This window comes from Myotis brandtii, unplaced genomic scaffold (genome assembly GCF_000412655.1).
Source record: "Myotis brandtii unplaced genomic scaffold, ASM41265v1 scaffold326, whole genome shotgun sequence".
NCBI classification, from domain to species: domain Eukaryota; kingdom Metazoa; phylum Chordata; class Mammalia; order Chiroptera; family Vespertilionidae; genus Myotis; species Myotis brandtii.
In genome coordinates this window covers 2,697,500-2,722,935 of record NW_005362534.1, presented here as the reverse complement: position 1 = coordinate 2,722,935, position 25,436 = coordinate 2,697,500, and the positions used below count along the sequence as shown (strand labels likewise).

The 25,436-nt window shown below is 36.4% G+C and overlaps 1 protein-coding gene across 6 annotated transcripts in view; it reads right to left on the bottom strand.

Moving 5' to 3' along the window:
- The window catches only part of CNKSR2 (connector enhancer of kinase suppressor of Ras 2), a 243,332-nt gene that overhangs the window by 36,236 nt on the left and 181,660 nt on the right, over positions 1–25,436 (bottom strand). For all 6 annotated transcript variants that reach the window (XM_005870966.2, XM_005870967.2, XM_005870968.2 and 3 more), the window contains 5 exons: positions 23,495–23,568; positions 23,138–23,209; positions 18,447–18,514; positions 12,090–12,190; positions 8,631–9,174 (listed from right to left, as the gene is read on the bottom strand). In XM_005870966.2, coding sequence (XP_005871028.1) covers positions 8,631–9,174; positions 12,090–12,190; positions 18,447–18,514; positions 23,138–23,209; positions 23,495–23,568 — 859 coding nt within the window. The remainder of the gene's footprint in view (positions 1–8,630; positions 9,175–12,089; positions 12,191–18,446; positions 18,515–23,137; positions 23,210–23,494; positions 23,569–25,436) is intronic.

The window sequence follows — 25,436 nt, the reverse complement described above, 5'->3', positions numbered from 1 at the left end:
AAATGGAATACTACGCTGCAGTAAAAAAGAAGTTCTTACCATTTGCAACAGCATGAATGGAACTGGAGAGCATTATGCTAAGTGAAATAAGCCAGTCAGAGAAAGATAAATATCACATGATCTAACTCATTTATGGAATATAATGAACATAAACTGATGGACAAAAACAGATGTAGAGACAGAGAAGCATCGATCAGACCATCAAACCTCAGAGGGAAGGTAGGGGAGGGGAGGTAAGGGGGAGAGATCAACCAAAGGACTTATATGCAAGCATATAGGCCTAACCAATGGACACAGACAACAGGGGCGTGAGGGCATGAGTGGGGGGGGGATGGGGGGTAATGTGGGGTAAGGACACATATGTAATAACTTAATCAATAAAAAATTAAAAAAAGAAATTCATACAACAATTAAATTTTAAAACCTTAACTTCTAACAAAAATTATCTCTGGAGAATAAGGAGAGAAGGTTCCTTTTTAAGTTCATCATTGTTTTATTCGTGTATTCATTCATTTATTTGTTTGTTTAGCAACAAGCATTTTAATACTTTTCAATTAAATAACAAAAGAAAAAATGTATAGGGAAATTAAAAATTTCCAAGGTATGTTTTATGATATAATCCTAATATGTCTTAACCTACCATCTTCTGGTAGTTGGCAAACACAGGAGGTGAATTTAATATGTAGAGGGGGAAAAATAAGACTTTGTGACCTTCAACTTTCTCTGGCAAGGGTGCCCAATGTTAAAGGAGACAGAACTTAGGACAGGTTCTCATAAAATAAGCTAGAAAGTGCTCCACTGAGAAACTGACAATATGTTATTAATAATCTGAAGAAAATTGGTTTGCTTTTTTGATGTGTGAAAACAGTAACAAGTAATAGTGGAGCGGAACCCTATCATCTTTCTTGGTAAAACAAATTATAAGTCATAACTTGTCTTTCTGTACTAGTGAGGGGTTGTCATTCTTTAATGCAAGCTTTAGTTCTTATCTAGCCACATCTTCTGCTATGCAACTCTGTAGCATCAAGAATACATTCTTTTGCCTTTAAATCTGGCTTCTTTACTTATTAACATTCCTGAGATTATTTTCCTGGCTGATACAGGGTTATTTGTTATTCACTAAAGTACAGGTTGCAATTTCAACATGTTTTACAAACATCAGGATGAAGCTAGATGATGGGTGATTTCCAATGGAGGCCGCCTTCCTTCTACAAGCTGCAGATTTTTAAAAATATGTTTTTATTGATTCCAGAGAGAGGAAGGGAGAGGGAAAGAGAGATAGAAACATAAACGATGAGAGGGAATCATGTATCGGCTGCCTCCTGCACGCCCCCTACTAGGTATCGAGCCCACAACCCAGGCATGCACCCTGACCAGGAACTGAACTGTGACCTACTGGTTCATGGGTTGACCACTCAACCACTGAGCCACATTGGCCGGGCCACAGGCTAAGATTTTGATAGGAAAAACAACTTCTTAGGTTTGCTGGAAGATACGGTTTCTAACAATGAACTGGTTATCTCACATGCCATATTTTTGTGGCCTTCATTTTTCAAATGGGAGTGAAATAGGCAGGAAAAGAAGGCTTTCAACAATACAGGAGGTGACTATAAGTGAGCCATAATACAAAGAGCAGTAATTCTAGTTATTAGCACTCCGGCTTTGTGGTTCCCAGTACGAAGAGGGTATGCTGAGCCCATGCAGTCCTGTCCTCCTCTTCACAAAATACCCCAAACAAAGAATTTTGCAGTGCTTTGGTTCCTATTTTTGTCACACAATAGATAAATCAATAACTAGTTTTAACTATTATATAATTAATAAAATAGAAAACAATTGGTGGCAAAAGGGTCTAGCTACTATTTCTTCATTCACTCACTCATTCACCTACTCATTTATTCATCCAATAGTGCCTGGCCTACTAGGGGCCATATACTATCTTAGGCACCAGGTGTATGAGATAGGAATAAAATCCCTGCTTTTTTAAAACTTATATTCTGGCAGGTAGAGATGGAAGGTAAATCAGTAGACAATCTTTGATATTATACTCAGAGTGATAAAACTGTGAAGAATATAAAACAGTGTAACATATCAGAGAATGGATAGTGATGGTGGTGGTAGTGGTGGGGGAGGGAGAATCTGGGTCAGACTTGGTTGTTAGGGTGGGACTCTCTGAGGGGAAAATATTTGAACTGAGACCTGAATGGCAAAACCTATAAATACATATTTCAATAAATATATATGATATGGTTAGTGCTATTTGGAATATAAGGTTTCTTTTGACTTCCCAAATGTCCAATGTCAAAAGGGAAAGGAGTAGTGAGTGATAAGAATGTGAAATGAGAGACATTTTTAATTGAGCTCCTAAAACAAGGCTAATATATTATGTTGAAACATACAAAATTGCTGATATTTCATCATTTTGACCTACAAAAACATTTCATTTGGTTCAATTCAATAGCCGGAGGTGAACAAAGTTAGGTCATATAGTCAGGTAAATGTTATTTAGTGAGGTTAGCCAGGACTAATTCACTACTTAAGTATTGTAATTGCCCTCTTTGGCTAAATTCAAATCTGCATAAAATCTACATAAGTTACATAATTATAAAACATTTATTGGACAGACTTACAGTGTGTCAGGTATGGAAACTGTTTTCTGGCATTACCTCATTAAATCCTCATACAACCTCATAAGTACTGGCACCACATGATTTAACAATGAAGATATTGAGGTCTAGAGGTAGAGTGACAAAACAAGAATTGGAACTGAGGAATATCTCCGCAGACGGTGTAACACTGCAGAGATATGCAATTCACTCCAGAACAAACCCACCTTTGAATTTCCTATAAATAAACATTCTATGTTCTGACCACTTAGTGCTTATAGGAAAACATGCTTATTCATTTCAAAATTCAACAGTAATTATATCTAACTAGCTATATGTTCAGTTATGTCATATTTATCCCCTTCTAGATATCTAGCATTTTGTTACTGCCAAGACTTAAATGATGTGATGTGGTCTGGGGTATGTGTTTTCAAGGAGTGAAACACTGAACAAATTATTTGAGGATATAACATATATAACAGGAGAGAGTCTCATGTAGATAAGCAGTTTGGTACGTATCTTTTCTTTATGATCTTTAAAACAAATCAAGGTTATTCTAAACTATTCAAAATCATTCCCTTTCCTTTTCCATTTAAGCATGGGCATGTGGTGCAACCTTGGCCAATGAAATTTAGAGCTAAATCTCCCTGAAGGATCCAGGACATTTCCTTGATCTTATAAAAAGGACTAAAGATAGGGCCTGATCTTTGGCTCTTTGGATACTATCTTATAAGAAATGATGCTTGGAGCTGTTGGCATTACAGAAAAGTTAACTGAGAGTCCGAACACTGCAGAGATATGCAATTCACTCCAGAACAAACCCACCTTTGAATTTCCTATAAATAAACATGATAACGTTTCCTTATAACTTAACCCAGAAAACGAGGGAGGTGAGATTAAAAATCCAACCTATAAACAATATCAAAATTATGGCTAGAATGGTTAGACTCTGTATCTGATCTTTAGTGTTTTATTTCTGCCTAACAGTCTTTCTTCAAAATCAATCAATGTGGTATTAAGTAGACACACACACACACACACACACACAGACACTAGAGGCCCGGTGCATGAAATTTGTGCACTGGGGCAGAGGTGTCCCTCAGCCGAGCCTGCATCCTCTCCAATCTGGGACCCCTTGGGGGATGTCCGACTGCCGGTTTAGGCCCGATCCGACAGGGACATCCCTCTCACAATCCGGGACTGTTGGCTCCCAACCATTCACCTGCCTGCCTGCCTGATTGCCTCTAACTGCTTCTGCCTGCTAGCCTGATCACCCCCTAACCATTCCCCTGCCAGCTTGATCGACGCCTAACTGCTCCCCTGCCAGCCCGATTGCCCCTAACTGCCCTCCCCTGCCAGCCTGATTGCCCCCAACTGCCCTCCCCTGCCGGCCCAGTTGCCCCCAACTATCCTCCCCTGCTGGCCCGATCTCCCCCAACTGCCCTCCTCTGCTTGCCTGGTCACTCCCAAATGGTCTCCCCTGCTGGCCCAATCGCCCCCAATTGCCCTCCCCTGCCAGCCTGATTGCTCCCAACTGCCCTTCCCTGCTGTGACCTGCCTCCTCCACTGGGAGCCGCCCTTATTGGCTGTGGGCGCCACCATCTTTGAGGGCAGGGCAGTCAATTAGCATATTCCTGCCTTATTGGCTGTGGGCGCCACCATCTTTGCAACGGCATGAAGGTCAATTAGCATATTCCTTCTTTATTAGATAGGATATATTTGTTATACAAGAAGCCAAGAACGATGACCTTAAATTTCACAAAAGTGGCATATTTAAGGTTCTCTGCTATTCTTTCTCTAACTTTAATGAATGTCTTTTTATTCCCAATGCTTATATCTTTTTCATCTATTCCATTTAAAGCCAAACTATAATTTAAGATATTGTTGATGATTATACTCTTCTAAAATCTTTGTGCTTGTTCATAATTTATCTTGACAATAAATAAGACCATAAAAATACTGCAACATTTTTCTTTATTTTCAACTTGCTTCCTTTTCCCTTTAACACAATTTCATACTTTAGAAATATCTTCCCCTTGCCCACACACTTCCTACCTGAATGTTCTCAAAAATAAAATTCATGGCTTTTAGAAACTCTTCAGGAAATTACTCTAGGACTCTTTAAAATGATTGAAGAGGATTAATCTATCCTTTTCTGCACTAAATTGGTAGTCATTATCAAGCCTCTCAGCCTAGATAATTTAAGATAGTAGGCCACTGAGCTGCATATTTTATGTTACCAATGGTGTGCAAAGGATGTTAGATTAAAAATTAACTTTAAAATACATTTCTCTGCAGATCTAAATTTGAAAACATCAATAAACATCTTGACCAGATAACCTGAGATGTATTATAGCTACCAGGTAATGGATTGTATCCACCCTCTTCCTCCCCATCCAAGCTCCCTAGGTTTTGCTTTAGATTTCTAAAACCATGCTAATAAATGTGTAAATTAAGTGAGAATACTGGTAGGTTATATCCAAGATAATAAAAAAGAGCACATTATAACTTCATCAAGTATACGGAGGCACCGAGAATGTATGGAATACTCTTATGATGGCCAGGGGGGAAATCATCAGGATCAAGGGATAAAGTTTTTGGAAACCTCATCTAAATTGCCTAGCATGGCAATGGAAAGGAAACCATTCCAGCAGACTTCAAGCTGCATTAACCAAAACAGTACTTTCATGTTATGACGGATGATTTCAGAATTTAAGAAGTTTATATTTTGTCCCCCCACTTTTGTAATTCCTTGAAACTAGCATAGGTTGACATAATTTATAATTTAATTTAACTGAAGTATTATAAGTCCCGTACCTCAGTAAGTTTCAGAACTGTTAATTGGGATAATAGGAAATTACTTGTCTTCTCCCAAATGCCAGTGAAGTAGGTCAGGATAATTAATATGCAAGCTGACTTTTCAGTCAAAGGAAAACAAGACAGGTCTCATCTGTGTAATTTTAGTACCATTCACCTTAGACTAAAATGAGTTCAGCCTGAGAAAAATCAGTATGACAGTTAAATAACTGAATTTTAAAATAAGACAAAAGGTAGTTCAATCATGAGAACACAGATTGAAGTCTGTTCTAAAGAATGCTAAATTTACTCTTCATAAGCAGGTCCAAATTGAACATCTATAAGGAAACTGAAAAAATAATCTAAGCCACAGATTTAGGTACATCTTGCTTTGTAAACTCATAAACACTATATAATATGTTATATAGAGTTAAGTTAAATATAAATGATAAGAAAGGAATTTGGTTGATGACAATTCTTCACCATTAAAGCAGAAGAAGAGAAACTGTATTTTTATGTTTTACCCCCCATTACTCCTTCTGCCCATCTCCTGACACTTCTCATTTTTTAATTTCTTGATAAACTGAGAAAAATGTTTGGAGTTGGAGACATGAAACTTATTTCCTCTGCAGGTCAGTACTTGATTAGTGCAGATTCACTTTAGTAGGTCAAACAGAATGCTGACCTGGAGCAGGACGGTTAGTAACACACAGCTGTTGGACTTTGATTCTAATAAGCACGGCTGCCTGCTGACCCGTGCAGTGGCATAGTGAGTGCTTCGTATTGGAGGGCATGCCATACATCTGAGGCTGATGGAATGGTCACGGCTTCTTTCCCTGGTATAATTTTTACTCTGTTGACATAACGCCAAGCAACTTGATTTGAATAAGCAGCATGGAATATTTACTCCTAATGGCCAGCCCGGGGCAGTCATGAATACAACATCCCATAACTAGACCTTAGAGATTCTTTTGAAAACACATATTTTAGAGCTGATGTTTCCCAAATGAAGGGTTCATCAAATTGTACACTCCAAAATATTTGAAACAGTAATGAAGAAAAAACATCATTAGGAAGGCAAATCTATATTCCATTAAATAAGAAGCATTTTCTAGGCAAGCATGAAAAGCACTGCTTTGTTGAGGATAGTCTGAAGGACACTGGGACATTAAGTGAAAAGATCTATGGAAAAATACCCAGAAAGAAATGGGGCTGTGATAGATAGTACACGGCCACCTTTAGAGAAGCAGGGCTGACTGAAATAGCATGAACTGCCCCACAATATTGAACCATAAAGTCCAAATGTGCAATACCAAATTTACTGACATACTTCCTAGGGCTTTTCTGTGTCATCACAATTATTCCACAAAGAGAGAGTCCACTGAAAAAGATGGAAAGTAGTACCGAACAACTGCCCACTTGAGTTATTTGGGAACCTGAAGGAAACACCCACTGACTTAAGTGTGTGTCTATATGGCTAAAATAAATCAAATCAACAAAAAAGCAAAAGAAAAAAAGAGACACTAGGAGAAAAAAATTGAAATCTGTGTACCTAGAGATGCTCTGGGGGCTACTGAGGCCTGAAGGATGAGTGAGCACAAGGGCCGGGCTTTCAGATGCTAGCACATGCTTTGTGCTTATAGTACTGGACAAACCTGACATAGTTATAGCAGTTGTGTAGTACCTGGATGACAGTTGAAATAAAGTTTCTAACTCACCTCTAGTTAAATTTTGATAATTACCTTATTAAAAATGTTTTATCATGTTTGCCAGAACTCCTGCAGAGGCCTACCATAGTTCCTAGACATTTCTGCTACAATCTCTTCCATAATCTCTAATAAATGTTAATGTTACCAGGGCTTGGCAGGTAATTGATGGTAATTACCTTTCTTGCACCAACCGTATACATTTTGTAATGTTCCTGATGGAGATTATGGCTAATATATACTTTAGATGAAAACTGGTTTAACACATGCACTTTATTACAAGAAACTCATATTTGATGGTATAAGTCATAACTTAATTTCCACTAAATAAGGCAATAAAGAACCATCCCATAAAGGGAAGTTCACTCTATTTTCTTGTTAATAATCACAAAAAGGACCCTCATTTGAAATGAGACTTGGCCTGCTGTTAACCTGTGAGCTTTTAGTTATTTTCAGTTGTGATGAAGTACTTACACAAATATATCCTGTAGTCAACGTCTCATGTACTCATGAAATGGGCTGAAGGATGAAGTCTATTTGCATCCTTTAAAAAGAGTAGCCTCATGTCCTAGTAGAACCAAATTAGTACCTGTGGCTTCAGCAACAATGGCTCAGGTTATATGCACTAACTGGCCTAGACTTCATTTTGAATAAAAAGATGTAAACAGTTTTATACTATTTCTTCTATATTCTGGGGGGTATTTAATATTTGAGATTTATAGCCAGTCCTAGATTTTCTTTTTAAATAACTGAGTTATAGCTGTTTTCTTAAACTAGCCTAGGTTTCTGAACTGGTGTATTACATTAGTTATAAAAAGATGCTCGGTATTACATGGTGGATAAAGAACTTGATAACTAGTAAACATATTCTTAATTCCAACAAGACAGAGGGTTACTTAATTGACTTGTCTCTCTTAAGAGTTGATTCATATAAATTGAAATTTGTAATCAACATCCCTATTAAGAAAGTAAATGGATGCTTTTGGCAAATTGGTTTCTAGACATAAATTTGGCTAAGTGGATAGAAACACTGGTGAATTTTTTTTCTTGGAAAAACTTGGATTTTTAAATTGTGTGTGTGTGTGTGTGTGTGTGTGTGTGTGTGTGTGTGTTCACTTACTCTTTCAACCAAGGTTCTGTGAACACCCTCCTTGAAGCATTTATAGTTTAACACAAACTTAGGGGGCAAAAACTGCGGACCAAAGGATGATGCATGCAAGTGAGAAGAAGTGGCTAAGCGGAGGAAGATAAAGAAATGAATACCATTAACCTTAAAAGGCAATAGGTAATTGGAGAAAAAAGTTATTTGCTCTAACTATGGGTATCCTAAGTTTCATCACTTATCTTTTCCCCACAAGCTACGTAAGTTCTGAAAGCAGGACACCAAGGGATACCTAACTTCCTATGTAGCAAGACCATTATTTTAAGAAAAAAGGGAAACAGAATTCTATTTTCTTAAAATAAGAAGTTTGAAAAGGTTAGGACTCTGTGTATACAGGCTAGCAATCTCCATCAACATACTTACTTTTGTCTCCTATGTTTTCCCCTGCTGCCTCCCCTTCCTCCTCCTCCTCCTCCTCTTCCTCCACCTCTGTGGGTTGCACGTCATCCTGCGGGTCACAGGCACTAACCGGCGCATTCAGACAGCAGTGGTTGAACCCGCTATCTCGAGGCAGAGTAAAACTTCGAGGCTTGCCCCCATTTCCATTTAACACTTGCATCCTCTCGCTCTCGGCTAAGGGGTACGGCCCATAGTGATCCTGTAGGTGGCATTTCTGAGTTGGAAGGGTGGACTGCCGCCTGTGCTCTGGGGACAGGGCCGCGGAGTCAGAGAAGACAGAATCCTCCAGAGGCAGAGTCTGAAGATAGTGTAATCCTGAGCTTGTCAGGGGCGTCTCAATTAAATCCTGCCAGGAGCGGCGCTGGCTGGCTGTCTTGCGAATGGGGGACACCGCACTGCTCCCAGTCACTTCCTGACGAAACTCCTCATGAGAGGACTGAGACTGAGAGGTCTCTGTGGAGGAGAGGCGGCTGTGTTTTGCTTCCACATAAGGACTGGCGCAACTCATCTGTGGAAAGGAGCCTCAGATCAGTCTCTACAGAAATAACAGACCACTTCTATCACCAAGGAACACATCAATTTCAACTGGGTAACATGGCTAGTTGAGAGTTAGTGATTGTCAAGCTTTCACACATTTCAAAGTTAGGCCCCAGCTACCATTTCATGAGACTGAGATGCAGAGGTATTGAAATGTAACTATTTATACCAGGCTCTCATGAAATATCTGACAAATTAATGCAAAGAGTGAGTGGGAAGAGATCAACCAATGAACCTGTATGCATATATGCATGGTCCGTGGACACAGACAATGGGGTGGTAAGGACCTGGGGGAGGGGTACGGCAGCGGGCTGGAAAGGGTTAATGGGGGGTAAAGGAAGACCTATATAATACTTTGAACAATAAAGATTAATTTTTTTACAACAATGAAAGTACAAGACAACGTGAGTACATATGTAAGAACTATTCAGCAACTGAACAAATAATCCAAGGTTTTAAGATCTGTACACATTTGAAATCCTGAACAATTGTTGCCAAATTCCTATTTTCAGATTTTATGGAGCTTGGGGATGTGTGTAAGAAGAGAGACGTTGGGATGTGAAAACAAAGTGCCTATGATCAACAGAACCCTTCCTCTTCTTCACAGGTGAATGTCTGCTCCTATGGGTACCACAGGAAAGCTTTATTCAATTCTGGGGCATTTTCTAGAGAGTTAAAGAAGTAGGTAGCATAAGATTATACCCTGATAGGGATTAGCATTTCCCTTGAGCACAGGCATTTCAGGGTACATAAACACAAAAGAAAAATGGAATATTTTTATCCCTGAAATTTAAAGTTTGGGACTATATGTTACAGTAAAAAGCACAGCCAAGAAAAAGAACTGGAATCAAGTGAATGCTATAAGAGACCTGCAGGAACAGTTACTGGAAAGAGCCTTATTCCAGCTCTGGGGGCTAACAGACCAGCCCAGGCCCTCTTCTGGCAGGAGAAGCCAGATTTGTTAAACATGCTAATCACAAATGGGGCCGAGGACAAGCCTGGCTGAAGGGAAAGTGCATGCTGCCCCTCAGGGTAAAGGAGAAGTTATGCGGCATTTTCTGTGGGCAGTTTATATTCTAATGCGTTACTAACAATGTGAATAGTTTCCTGCTTAAAATTCACATATTGCTATGATTAAAGAGCTATTTGGTATAGCTGGAGTTTCCCTTTCTTCCTTTTCTATAAATATTTTAAAGGAATTATTCAGACTTTGATGTTCTAGGGACAGAGGGGAAATACGATAAAAACTTATCTTGTCACTGACTTCATTATTTCATTTCCATAGTTCATCCTTGCATTCTGTGGCACTCAGTCAACTTCAGCATTTAATAAAGAAATGTGCATACAGATAGAACGGTTCTGAATTTTCCCCACTTTTCTCTTCTTCTCCTTAGGTAAGAAACATTGTCTTCAAACATTTTATTAAAAATATGGCTTTCTTTTAATTATTAGCCAAAAGTACCCATTCGTTTATTTCAGAAACATTTATCAAGCACTTAATAAGTAAGTGCCAGTTCTGAGCTAGGCCAGTAAATGTATAGATGAATAAACTGTTGTCAAAAAGTTCATAGTCCAGTCCAGTGAGCTGTGTGCAGGCCCAAATATTCTGATTTAATATGTCTGGATTGGGCCTGAACATCTGCATTTCTAAAATGTTCCAGAGGTGATTCTTATGCACAGCCAAGGTTGAGAAAGCCAAGGTCTGGAATTATATCAACATCTTGCATGGCACCTTTCTTATTGAAAATCCCCTGAACTTATATGGAGGTGGAATTAGGTTTACTGTTCTTGTCACCCAAATATAGCTTCTATTTCACTAATTCTGATGGGAATGAACATAAAGTAGGATAGTCCCAAGCAATCCAGAAGTTGTTTAACCTATCTGAAGATCAAAGTATATACACAGAATAATTTGCACAGGTTTAAGAGGTCTGAAGCACCATATAAACATATACATTAAATCAGATCCCATGGCTGTCTAAAAATCTAAATGCCAAAACATGTTTAATATAGATGTAATCGTAATTTTATGAGTTGATTCTAAAGGATATAGGTATAAATTTTATTAGTGTGAAATAGATAAGGTCAATTAATTTTTTTCTAAAAAATATTTTTGTTATTTTCACAAAGGCTATTGTGACACATATAGTATGTTTTCTTAATAAAATTAGTCATCCCTCCTCTTAAATTTTTTGGAACACTTTGAGAAGGACAGGTGTTAGTTCTTTGAATAATTGGTAACATTTATATGTAAAGCCATCTGGTCCACGGCAAAAATTTTACCCTTTGCGACAGCATGGATGGACCTGGAGAGCATTATGCTAAGTCAAATGAACCAGTCAGAGAAATACAAGTACCATATGATTTCATGCATATGTGGAATTTAATGAACAAACTGAACTAACGAGGAAAATAAAGATAGACTCATAGATAGAGGGCGGGCGGGCAGCTCTGGTGGTGGTGGTGGGTTTTGAGGGGTAGAGGGGTCGAGCAAAAGAAAAAAAGAAAGAACTCATGGACATGGACAACAGTGTGGTGATTGCAGTGGGGAGGGGGGTGGGTGGAGATGGAAGAGGGTATAGAGGGTACAGGGGTAATAAAAAATAAAAATTATATTAAAATACATACATACATACATACATACATACATACAACTGGTCAGATATTTATTATGCCTGGAATCTGTGGTTACTGTTTCTCTTGATTAAATATTCTTTGCATACTTCAAAAATTTCCCTTATTGTCTTTAGACTCCCTATTTTCTTTCCCCTAAGAAGCTGAGGTCTAACATGCAATTCACCACATATCTTTTTTTTTTATAAACATACAAAGGGATGTTTTAGGTCAAAGAATCTGATGCTGTTTATATTCCTGTTGGTAACTTACAGAGGGAGGCCGCGGGTATGTATCATAGGGTGGTGGAGGACTGTCCTGTTTGGGTGTTGATGGAGTATCTGCTTCTTCCTTGTCACTCTCACTCCAGTAATCTGAAAATTCACACACATAGATATATCAACATCCTACTAGATGTTTCTAGACATATTTTCAGGAACACACAATACCAGCTAACAGAAGGAAGTTTACATTCCACTTGTACACCCTGCTCCCCAGCACCCCTTACCCCAGGCCACCAACTTTTATTTTCACCTGGGTTCTGAGAATGAAGGAAGTGTACAATTAATTAATTCCAACCTCCTTTTAAAGCAAGCAATTGTACAAAACCACAATTTTAAGGAGTTAAGAAAAAGACATCGCATAAGTCAAATCAAGTTTAGGGTATTTGAGGTTCCAGACCAAATTATTCTGTAGCTTCAATTAATGAATTACATCACACGATGCCCCTTTAAAATGTACCATTTTATTCTAAAGATGAACGTTCAAAGAAAAGTAATACATATATTGCTGTAGATCTCTATAGACATAAACATCTCCAAAAATAATGTTCTTAGTTCTCTTTTCTGGCTTCAATTCACTGGTTATCTAACAATCACTGTTTCCAGAGTCATGCTGACATAAATCTCTATAACACCACACTCCCACCTCTACTGGGAAATACATGGCAAAGCCTGATTCCTGCCAAATGCAAAAGGGCAAATCTGCTGATGTGGGCTGCAAGCTCCAAACTTCTAGAACTACTTAAAAGGGTAGAAAATGTAAGCTGCTCGACAAAGTGACTTGGCTGACCTCAGGCAAGAGAGAAGGGGGAAAATTCTAAGAGCTATATTAGTTGAATACATAAAGTACAGCAAAAGGGCAATAATAAGAATCTGTTCCACAAATAACATTTCAACCAACCTGTCATTGCTGGGTTAATTCTTTATCTGATTTACAAGGGAAAACCCAGAAGTATTATCCATATGAATTTCAGATGATAAAAGAAGTGAAAGGGTATTAAAACAAATGTTTCCTTATTCTAATGAAACTCTAAATCACAAAAGAACCATCAGAAGGCTTGACTAATATTCAGATTTCTGTGATAAATCATGGCATATATATATTAAATATATTTTTTTATTGATTTCAGAGAGGAAGGGAGAGGGAGAGAGACAGAAACATCAATGATGAGAGAGAATCATTGATTGGCTGCCTCCCACACACCCCCAACTGGGGATTGAGCCCACAACCCGGGCATGTGCCCCTGACCGTAATTGAACCTGGGACCTTTCAGTCTGCAGTCCGACGCTCTATCTACTGAGCCAAACCAGCCAGGGCCATGGCATATATTTTTACAGGATCCCTCTCCACCTAGCAATTCTCATATTTTAGTATTGTTACATGTTTCTTGTGCTGCTGATTAATATTAGTAAGTACAGCTAACATTTATTGAGTACTTACTATATGCTGAGTAGAAAGTGGTAGAACTAGGATTTCAACTAATAACTTGCCTTGCTCTAAACCTCAGAGGGCTAAGTCACTGGGACTTTTTGTGTATCACACACTGGGGGTGTATATCCACACTCCTTTAAGCCCCCTCCTCCTGCTGCTTTATAAGTCTGGCTACTGTGAATAGAAATTCTTTAGCAATGGAGATTATTATATTTAGTCCTAAAAATACAAGGACTCTGAACATTCTATTCCAACTGTAATAATTTCCTTTGAGTAAAAGATAAGCAAAAACTATTTAATCTAAATCTGCTGTCTGTTTTTTACATTGGATCACACCAGTGAAAGTCAGAGTACTAAGACTCCTGCAAATACAAACTGACAGAAATGGACCCAGCAAACACTGGTGAGAAAACCATGAGCGATATACTTGAGCAGCTCCAGGTTCAATTCTTGGCTATAACACTTACCATTTCTGTGCTCTTGTGATGGTTACTTAACCTTTTGGAGTCTGTTTTGTCCTCTATAAAACAGGGCTAATAATAACTGCCTTTCAGAGTTGGTGTGTGTGTGTGTGTGTGTGTGTGTGTGTGTGTGTGTAGGTAGGTATTAAATAAGGTAATATATATCAAGAACCTTTGAACCTGAAAGCACTCAATAAATATTAGTTAGGACTCCTGGTCCACTTTGTAGGTAGCATGCCAGGACAGTCTGACCCAGATCACTTATGAGATAAATGCCTGGTGTTCATCTTCTTAGATATTAGTTCTTATAGCAAGTTCTAGCCCCAAAAAGCGAATTTTAGAACTCTGGGGCCTGGGTTGGGTAATTTTATGGGATCTTGAAATACTACTGGGAAGTCACTGCTGGAGATGAAGGGACTTTGTGGAGATGATGCACCTCCTCCACATCGTACCCCTAAGCAATGGGCTTGCCAAGATCCCTCTGCTTTTACCCTCCCCACTATTCCCAGAAACTGGCACCTCTGCTGAGTTTCTCTCTGACCTTTGCACCTTTGGGGTTTCAAAGAGTCAGCACCTCAAGTGGCTCTATTAGCACACTGAGAAGAAAATGATCACAATTTTATCTATAGCTATCACTACAAGTGACATATTTTTGAAAGAGTCTCCTTCTAATTTCCCCCCAGCTAAATTAGGAAGACCTTTAGTCCACTATTTGATGTAATTCTTGGTTTACTAAAAAGCACCATCAATCTAAAGTTTTCTTGGGTTGCCTAAGAAAAGACTGAAATACCACTTTGCAAATTAACTTCATTTCTTATACTAAGCTGTATGACTTTGAGAGATCAGTGCCAGAGAATAGGCTACATAGAAGTTTTAGTTAGGCTTTTTTTGGGTTTGTGTGGAAAATTACAAGCACACTGTTGCTCAGAGACTGAAACTAGTCTTATTTTCATTCTAAGAGCAAATTAATTATTTTTTCTGATCTCTCTACTTAGCAGAAAATAGATGGATACTTTAATGTCTCTTTCAGTGAATTCAATTTATAAGTAAGTAATCATGAATAAACAGTGCCATCACTAGAACAGAAAAATTTCTACATTACTTCTCATGCTGATAGAAAAGGATAATTTGAAAAAAAATTGACTTTTTCATCTAGAACTATCAAAGAAATACAATATATTACATTCATTTTTATGTAATTAAAGCTCTGAAAAGACCTAATATGCAACTGAAAAGAATGTGTTATGAATGTCTAACTTGAAGCTGGAAAAATATAGACAAATGATTAGCAGGTAATTTGCCAAATTGTGATCTTGGCAGAATTTAGTGTAACCCTGTTTTCTCTAAGTACAATGACAAATAATGAAAGAGAACCTCACATCCTTTACACACCTGTAGCTAAAGACAGTAATTCACTAAATTGTATTTCAGTCAATGAAAGAGTCATGTCTAAGTGCACTGGGTATTTAAGCAGATACGGTGTTTGGCAGTTATTCCATTGCATCATTGTGAAATATTCCCAATCCTCAACAGCTATATTTTGTATGAAGTTTAACTTTGGTACTGAGAATGGCACTCAGGAGATGTCAAATAACTGTACAGAAGTGTGGAGTAGACACATGCATTCAGTAGTTTTCTATATAGAATACTACTCATGCAGAAGTAGAAGGTCTATGTTTCTGAGTTATGTTAGAGTGCCTGAGGAAGGTACACTCTAGGTGGAAATCCAGATTATTTCAGATTCCAGTTGCACTGCATTACCAAGACAGACTTGAATTGTAACTCTTAGCTTCTGCATATTATTGTCTACCATACTCCAGTGGGCACTAAAATATATACTCACATGAGAGACCAGGGCAGCATGAATCCATGAAATTAAAACTTTTTTGAGCCTGTATGTATATATAACTTACCAGTTCTTTCATCCATAATGAAATTTGGTCATATAATACCATTACAAAAAAATTCACCAAAATCAAGACCATGCTCAGCTTTAAAGTAATGCCCAGTAATAACATACAGAAGTTAAGCTTGAAAATCCAAGCTTCTATATTCACACAAATTGACTTGTTTCAAAGATTCATTTTACTATCAGTACATTTCCCTAACTTCTAATTCTTCCATCTTAAAAAGATCAGAAATAAATCTATATGCATCTTTAGAGAACAGTTTTATGCCACTTAAATAAATTTGAAAAGAAATGTTTATATTTTTTAGCACTCTCACCACAATTTTAAGTCTATAAATGAAGTTGAAGCATGAAAGTTGAGGAATAATACTTTTTTAAATTAAAAAATATTATATTTATTGGGGTGACATTGGTTAATATAAAATTATATAGGTTTCAGGTATACAATTTTATAATATATCCTCTGTGTCTTTTATTGTATGTTCACCACCCCAAGTCAAGTCTTCTTCCATCTCCATTTATCCCACCTATATTCTCTTCTATCTCCCCCCAACCCCTCTAGAATATCAATGTACTGCTGTCTGTATTGAATAAACTTTTAACAGTGAAGAAGTGTGGCTCAATAACTAGCCTGGCATTCTTTGTCCTGGCTGGGGTTTGCCTGTGCACACTGATTTGATGAAGATAGCTTCCACATTATTTGTTGAAGTATATATGCTGATTCCACTGCAGGGATGTTTTATTTTGTTATTTCCTTGACTCTACATTTTTCTCATCCTGAGAGAACCAGTTTAGATAATAGAGCCAACAGAAAGCCTCCCCCCCCCCGCTCCCCATCTGGAAGGGGTCTCTCCAGTGTCATAACCATGAAACTTGATTACATTTTATTTTCTGTATTGTATGAAGAATGTCCTTTCTACTAGAATTCAATGTAATTTCAGGCATGATGAGTGCCTATTTCACCTTGATATAATAAGAGTGCTACCTAGTGGGAGGCCTTACACAGAAACACTTAATATTGAATAAAAATATCTTCTCTCCTTCTCCACCGCCGACTTTCTGATCACTTTCTCCAGCAAGTATTTCTTCATTAATCTTATCCCCTTCTCAGGCTTTAAAATTTTTTGCACCTCCTTAGCAAATTTTAATCAGTTGTATATTATGCAAAAATTAGCACTGATTTACTTTATATTGCTGTTTAATTTTTCTTAAGCAATTTCAAGTGTGTATTTTTGAGATCCTCAACAAGATGATAAATTCCCATTGGCAAGAACCATGTGTTGCTATTTCTTCTAAATCTCCTGCCCTATCTTCTTACCCTGCACCTCTTTACCCACCCCCTTCTCTCACCCCGTAGCTCTAAACCAGGGGTTGGTAAACTACGGCCTGGAGGCCAATGAGGAGCTCTGCGTGTTTTTATAGGGGCCTGTGAAATAAGAATGGGTTTTACATTTTTAAATGGTTAAAAAACAGCAAAAGAAGAATATCTTTCGAAAGGTAAAAAATGATATGAAATTCAATCCTAGCGTCAACAAATAAAACTTGATTGGAGCACAGCCATGCCCCTGCACATGCTTACAGCTGCTTTCGTACTGCAACAGCAGAGTTGAGTAGTTGTGACAGAATCTTTATGGCCTGCAAAGCCTAAAATATTTACTATTTCGCTCTTTACAGAAAGTTTGCTGACTCCTGCTCTAAACGTTTGTTAACAGATAAGTTTTTAGGATTTGATTATCTCTCTTAGATCTCTCTCACCTTTAGTTTTCAGGTGTTTTGAAAAGTTTTGGCTGTGGTTTTTACTCTGAGAGGAAATAAAAGGCTTTTAGAATCTCCACATCAACAAACAGGCTATACCCACTAAACACACAACTAGAACTATGTTTGTATATGTATCAGTTTGTGGAATTCTTTCAACTTTAGGATGTCTCAGAATTTTCAAAAAACTAAGCTTCCATGCGATATATAGCAAATACTCTTTGGGAAATGTGATGCCACTTCAGAGTGGTGACCACAGCTTTCGTTAAGATTTCAGTTCTGCATAATGACATTGTGGTTCATAAATCTGAGGTCATTACCAAGGCAAATTCCATAAAAATCATAGAGTTACACAGTAACAGAACTGAAGAACATAACCAAATGTGATAATTTATAGAAGAAGAGATGATTCGTCTGAGCTCTTAGCATAAAAAGTTACTTAAATGTCTATGTGACTATTAGAAAAAAAAAACAACTAAGGAGCTAGAATTGGGTCAATATACAGAATCAATTACAGACATTTTAATTTTTAATATTTTTTCTTTCATGGGAAGTAGACTGAGGGAGTTGGTAACAAACAGAATAGAACTTCATATTTGCTGCTCCAAAAATTTTAGTGTTTATTCCCTATCTGTTTAACTTACCTATACGAGGCTATGGTTTGGATTCCAAGTACTCAGAAGAGAAATAACAAAAAACTAACATATGTATTTTCTGTCAAATGATAGCAGTGAATCACTACAGAATAACAGCAAGAAAAAAAAAACAATGGAAGAAAAAGTATTCCTTTACCTTGTTCTTGCTTAATCCTCTCTCTTTCTGCATATCCTGCAGTCAGCATATTGATTCTGTTAAGCCATCTGAAAAAAAATATTAAAACCAGAAGTATTGTGACTTAATTTCTTATGTTTCTTAGAAATATTTATTTTAAGATGCCTAAGAATATATGGAATAATCTTACATAAAAGATGCGTTCTTTGCTACTCTTGACACATGGAGACTTTAAATAGTTATAATTTGCTGTAGTGCAAATTGCTCCCACACCAAAGGTGCTATTTTAATAAAAAAGTCTTGGGAAAACTTATTAATGTCTGCAACATAAAGGATTTTGAGATGAACAAAACCCTATTAACTCTGTTATTCCAATGTAGAAGCATTCCAACTAATTCTGTTTTGTTTCTTCAGAAGAAATGCTCCTTTAGAGACACTTAAACAATATCAGATATAAGTTGTCCTAATAAGGAAAAAAGTTGTGGACCTTGACCGTCAAAATAAATTTCACTATGAACTACTAAGTGTTGATGAAGCTCTTTTAAGTTTAATGATCCAAAGGGAAACACATCTTGGGAGTACTTCAGACATTTGTCTCGAAGTACAAGGGTATTAGGGTTTCCAAAGACAAAATGAGCCTATACAAATTTAACCTCTGCTTAGATCCTGAAAATTTATTTCCATGAACAATAGTAACTTAAAAACAAATCTTAGTTCTCCCCAACTGGTGTGTCTCAGTGGTTGGGTGTCAACCCATAAACCAGGTCACGGTCAAGGCACATGCCTAAGTTGTGCCCAGTCTCCAGAAGAAGGTGTGCAGGAGGCAGCCAATCGATGATTCTCTCTCATCATTGATGTTTCTATCTCTCCTTTTCCTTTTCTCTCTCTGAAATCAATAAAAACACTAACAAAATAAATCTTAGTTCTTTTCTCTTTCAGTAGTGCTGCTGTTGCCAATGTAGGAGACTGCCTGAAATAAATCACTGTTTCAACTTCCATCTTTTGTTCCACCAGGGCTCTCCCTGTGTTCATTATTCCAACTGTTTACACTGTATCAGATTAGCAAATCACAAAATCTTTAAGCTGATCTGACAATTTCCCATTGGTTATTATGAGCTATGGTCCATATACTTTCCAAAATCAGAAATTAAGTAAGAATCCACCTTGCAAATTAGCTCGAGTAAGTTTGGAATCACTAGTATGGCTAACATCATTCAATTGTGGAACAATCTGATTGAAATACATTTCTAAGAAAAAGTTGTGTTTGAGAACTTTTTCTCCTAGCAGGTTATCTCCACTGTTAAGTGGAAGATGACATTCTTTAAAGTGACTCATATAATGCATCATTTATACTAAATGGTGTTAAATGTGCAGCAGATACTTAGAATACCTTGAAAAGGGAGGAAAGTTGTGTTCTTAATAGACAAAATCACATCCATGGCAATTTAAGTTTTAATTTTATGAATAAGTCACTTAAAGCCCAACTTTATTTTGACAAAACCTACAATGTAATTATCACCTCAAGTATGTTTGGAAAGTTAATAAGGGATTAGAGCAAAATAGAATAAAATAAAGATTGATCAAATGAATTCAACAGCATGGTATACACACACCATACTTCAGAAAATTATAAACTATAAGTCAAAAAGTTAACATCATGACAAGTAACCTTTTAAAAATGATGTAATCATTAGTAAAAGGTCAAAATTAAAATCTAGTCTATAGGTCATTTGAAGGGTTTGAATTTGTACTACAAGGCAAATCTTAGCACTCTTAGGAAAAATTGCTCTGGGTCTTTTTGGGTGAAAATGAAGATTATACCAATAGAGGACTATTTATTATTAAATTTTAATTTAGTACCTCATATTTACTACTTTTTAAAATATCACTGAAATGTAATTTTATCAGAAGTCTAAAGAACAATAGGTCTTTATAAAATGAATCAGGAAACAAAAAAGAGGATTCCTTAATTGTTCAGTTCTACATTTATTAAGTATCTGCTATATGCTGCATAATGAGTTATGGGGGTACAAATATGAATAAGACATACTTTTTGCCTTCAATGAGCTCTAGAATTGCTACATTTCATAAAACAATTGAAAAATTAAACTACTTTTACAAATAAAATTGCTGGTCATAATAAACACTATTTAGAAAGTATGTAGATGAACTTAGGTCCCAATAAGCTGAGCAATACACAAATGTTGGTACAATCTTAGATAAACTTGTCCTTAAGACCTCGTCTAGAAGCATCTAACTTATATATGTGTTGCAGTTATGATTTTCTATTTACAGGCTCTTATGAACAACAGATATATATGCATTAAATAAGTCATGAAATGTTTATTCTGAGCCTATGTGTGCCAGATACTATTCGAGGCACTAAGAAAATAGATAAACAAAACAAAGCGTTTGCCTTCATGTTTATATCTTAGGAGAAAGACAATACTCAGGTATACAAATAAACATATGCCAAGTAGTAGCAAGTGTATTAAAAAAACACAAGCTAAAAAATTAGAATGTCAAAATGCCAGGGATGGGGGGAGGCTATTGTTTTAAAATAAGGTGGTCAGGGGTTCAAGTACTGAATTTAGAATATTTTCAAACACATTGATGGGGAAGTTCTTTAATATTATATCTAAGTTCAGTACCTTACCATATCATCAGTGATAAAATATAAGAAGATATAGTTAAGGGGATATTGCATCTACAGTGAACAATCCAATGAGGTTGTCAATAGCTGACAGAGAATAATGTATCTAGAGAGAAAAAAGAGTAAGAACCATGGGGAAAATGTAGAAATAATAACCAAATAGAAGTTAGTGAGTCCTCATAAGTACAAGGACATATGTGCTGACATGAGAAATATATAAGCCAAATGAATTCAGTAACTAAGTCTCAGAACACTTGTGAAACAAGATGTTTTGCTTTTCCCCCCCACAGACTTCACACAAAATGGAAATACTTTTGTAATGCTTCAATACTCATTTCTTTTTTAAAAATATGTTTTTATTGATTTCAGAGAGAGGAAGGGAGAAGGAGAGAGATAGAAACATCAATGATGTGAATAAACATTTTTTTATTTTGAAAACAAGGAGAAAACGTTCTCTAAAATTCTGGTTGCCTAGCTTGAGATTTCAGGAAGGATAATGTATTAATTAAGAGAACATTATGGAAACTACATGAAAGGCTCAGTTCTCTTATCAATAATGAAATATTTTATCAACCATCTTCAATACCATTCTTTACCATTTCCTTGTATTCATACCCTTGCTTTGGAAAAACCATGCCTGTACTTCCAGTGTCAAAGAACAAGATTAATAAGACTCTAAATTATACTCTCCAAAACAAAGGAAAATGGACAGATAAAAAAAAAAGCACATCAAGTGTTCATTTAGTGTGTTCAAGCATATTTTTTAAACTGCACAATTTTGTGGTTAAAATATTTGGATACCAAGTTTTTAGAGACACACAAAGAAAGGTAAATGGGGCAAGAGCCCAAAGTATATAAAAGGAATCTATATTGCGAGTGAATATTTTATAGCACTTACAATTTAGTAGGCCTTTATGTATGATTATTTGCTCCTCGTAAAAGTCTTATTGGTGAAAATGGTTATTATCTCCATTTTTAAAAAGGGTTAATACCTGGCATAGAGAGGTTAAGTTCTATGTCCAAGGTCACAGAATAGTAAGTAGGAGAGCTGGGCTTTGGACAGTCTGGTTCCAAAGTCTATGCTCTTGACCACTTCATATAACCACCTTAACTGTCTGCATATATATAATATGTTCTACCTGTTGAAGACCTAGAGAGGAAAATATTGCCATCTTGAATCCAATTTTTATATATCTAGAAAAGGGAGAGGTGAAAGGATCAAATTCATAAAAACTAAAGTAGAAACACAAAGCGGAATGTTATAAATGATGGAAAAAATATATAGAGATTTTTTTCTCAGAGCCATCAAATAACCATGTAGCCATCTAATCATTTGGCTGTATAATCCTGTCCAGCGATGGAAGAAAGGTGTCAGAAAGAAATACAAATTTTGCTTAAGCATTAATTATTGAGATAGATATTCTGTCATAAATACTCAAACCTAGGAAAGTCAGCTTTTTTGTGTGTGGATATCTTTTCTCCCCCACCTAGGAGTAAATTTAAAGACCTATTCTTGAAATGGACTTTAACAAATATTTTATGCCCTCGCCTGTTTGGCTCAGAGGATGGAGCATCAGCCCGCAGACTGAAAGGTCGCAGGTTCGATTCTGGTCAAGAGCATATACCTTGGTTGCAGGTTCCATCCCTGGCCGTAGTTGGGTGTTGCAAGAGGCAACTAATTGATGTATCTCTCTCACATGGGTGTTTTTCTCTGTCTCTCCCCCTCCCTTCTACTCTCTCTGAAAATCAATGGGAAAAATGTCCTCGGGTGAGGAGTAACAACAATAAAAAATAATAAAATTTAAAAAATCTTATTAGCGGTGTTTTGTTTTTGTTTGTTTTTTGCCTATAGATGGATTCTGGCATATTTTTGGTAAACTTGACAGTCAATGATTTTACTTTGACTTTTTAATGCTGTCCTTTATTAGGTTGCTACATTTTATTTTAAACTTGGTTGATCTAGAAACTTCAGTGACATTATCTAAATATTAATGTGGAAAACTTAGAATTCTAAGCCTTACTAACTTCGTAATTATTTTGAAATTTAAGTACACTTTACCTGTTCATATCATCAAGATGCTCAGCAGCAAAATAAAAGCTTTTGATTTTAGGATGACAGGCTTTGAATGCACTGTGAAAGAAAATAAAGTACATTTATTTTATTTCAAATTGAGAAATAGATTAGAACATAATCATTTTAATGGGTAAAATTACCTCAACAATCTAACCTGAGCTCACATATATAATGCTTCTGCCATGATGACAGAAATCAGTAAAAAATCCAATTTTCTGCCCACAAAATGCTTTCTTATTACCTCAATTTGAAAGCATTAGACAAGCAGCCTATAATTTAAAAGCTAGAAAAAGTTTAAAAAGCTTTCCCTTTTCTCCTTCTCCCAAAATGAAATGAACTTACTATTTCTTGCGACATTCACTGGCTCTATCAATTTTAAATTCAGGCAGACTGATGAATCCTTCTGCTTTTTCATCCTAAAAAGGTAACACTCTTGTTTAGGATATTATATACAAAGGTTTGAAGCTGATACTATAGAACTACGCTTTAAATATCTATAGTGATAAATCTGTCCATTTAATTCTTAAATTTGACATTTTAGAGATTAGAATTCCACTCTTATCTGTTACATTTCATTAAACTAAAGGTATATTTTGGACATTTTGAATACTATAAATTAAAATATATACAGAGATCAACTGAAGGACTTGTATGCATGCATATAAGCATAACCAATGGACACAAGACACTGGGGGGTAAGGGAGGACAGGGAAGGTCAAGGGGAGAAAAAAAAAGGAGACATATGTAATACTCTTTGTAATACTTTAAGCAATAAAAAAAATATATATACACAGAAAAAATTTTACTTCTTTTTTACATTAAAATGAAGACAGAAAATTCTTTTTTAAAGCATACACATCTTATTTAATAACATTGAAATGTTTCTAAGTAATTTTCTAATCTGATGCATATAAACTATTACAACACATACAATAACTTTAGTCCACATTTACAATTCATAATTATCTATGATTTTTAATGCTCAGATGTAAACCATAGGTAAGTTTACTAACTCAATTCCTTTTCTGCCTCCAAAAAAATCTCTCATCAAACCTAAATTAAATAACTATTTTATGTATTCAATATTTTACAAATGAAATAGGTTAATTTAATCTTCAAATATCTGACTTGGTTATATATGCTATTTGTAAAGGTTATTTTTCACTTGAAAAATTAAATGAAATCTATAAAATCCTCCTATATTTAATGAGGGATGAAAAAACAAGACAGAAGTATTATCCAAAATCTTACATTAGATACAAATGATCCCAACTATGCTAACACTGACTTTGGCTAAACCCTTGTATTGTTGCTGTCCCTTTCATGCTCATGACCAAGCTCTTCAGACTTTTACTCTCCTGAACTTTGATCCATGCTGTACCAGTTCATTCCTTCTTATATTTCAAGTCTTAGTGAGATCAAATCCTCATTTACTATTTCAATGAAAAGCCAGACTTTCAATTCTTTTACTGTGTGTGTTTGTACATATGTTAAACTTTAAAAATTGATATTACTGATAGTGACTAAAATGTTTGTGTTATTTAAAAAAGCAATATTATAACTTTCTCAATATTTGAGTTTTTTCTTCAAATCTTAGGGTAAATATAATAGTCTCAAATCTCTTTTTTTCAACTTTGATTTTCCTTGTTACCCTGATGTCTTTAATGTAAAATGTTTAAATGTTTAACAATTTAATGTATTTTGGGGGTAGTTATTATCTTCTCATAATGGTAAGACAAGGAACTTTTATATTACTCTTAAAAATGTCATGTCATACAAGGGTATTTCTTGGAATGTATTCTATGGAATTATTCACTCACCTCTTACAAGGCTAACACAGTAACAATAACTCTCTGACTGAAATTTAGCTACTGTTCAAGAAAAAGGGGCCACAATTTTTTAATCACTTTAACTGTGAAAGATAGAATATAATTTATCACACAGCAGACAAATCTACAGGTGACCTTAAAATAAAAAGAGACATAGAAAACACTATATTTTGATAATGCTTGATTGGTACACACACACACACACACACACACACACTAGAGGCCCGGTGCAGAAAAATTTGTGCGCTTGGGAGGGTCCCTCAGCCCGGCCTGTGCCCTCTCGCATTCTGGGACCCCTCGGGGGATGACCACCTGCTGGCTTAGGCCTGCTCCCCAGGGGATTGGGCCTAAGCCGGCAGTCAAACATCCCTCTGGCAGCCCGGCAGCCCTCGGGGGATGTCCACTTGCCAGCGGGGAGCAGACCTAAGCTGCAGTCGGACATCCTTAGAGCTGCT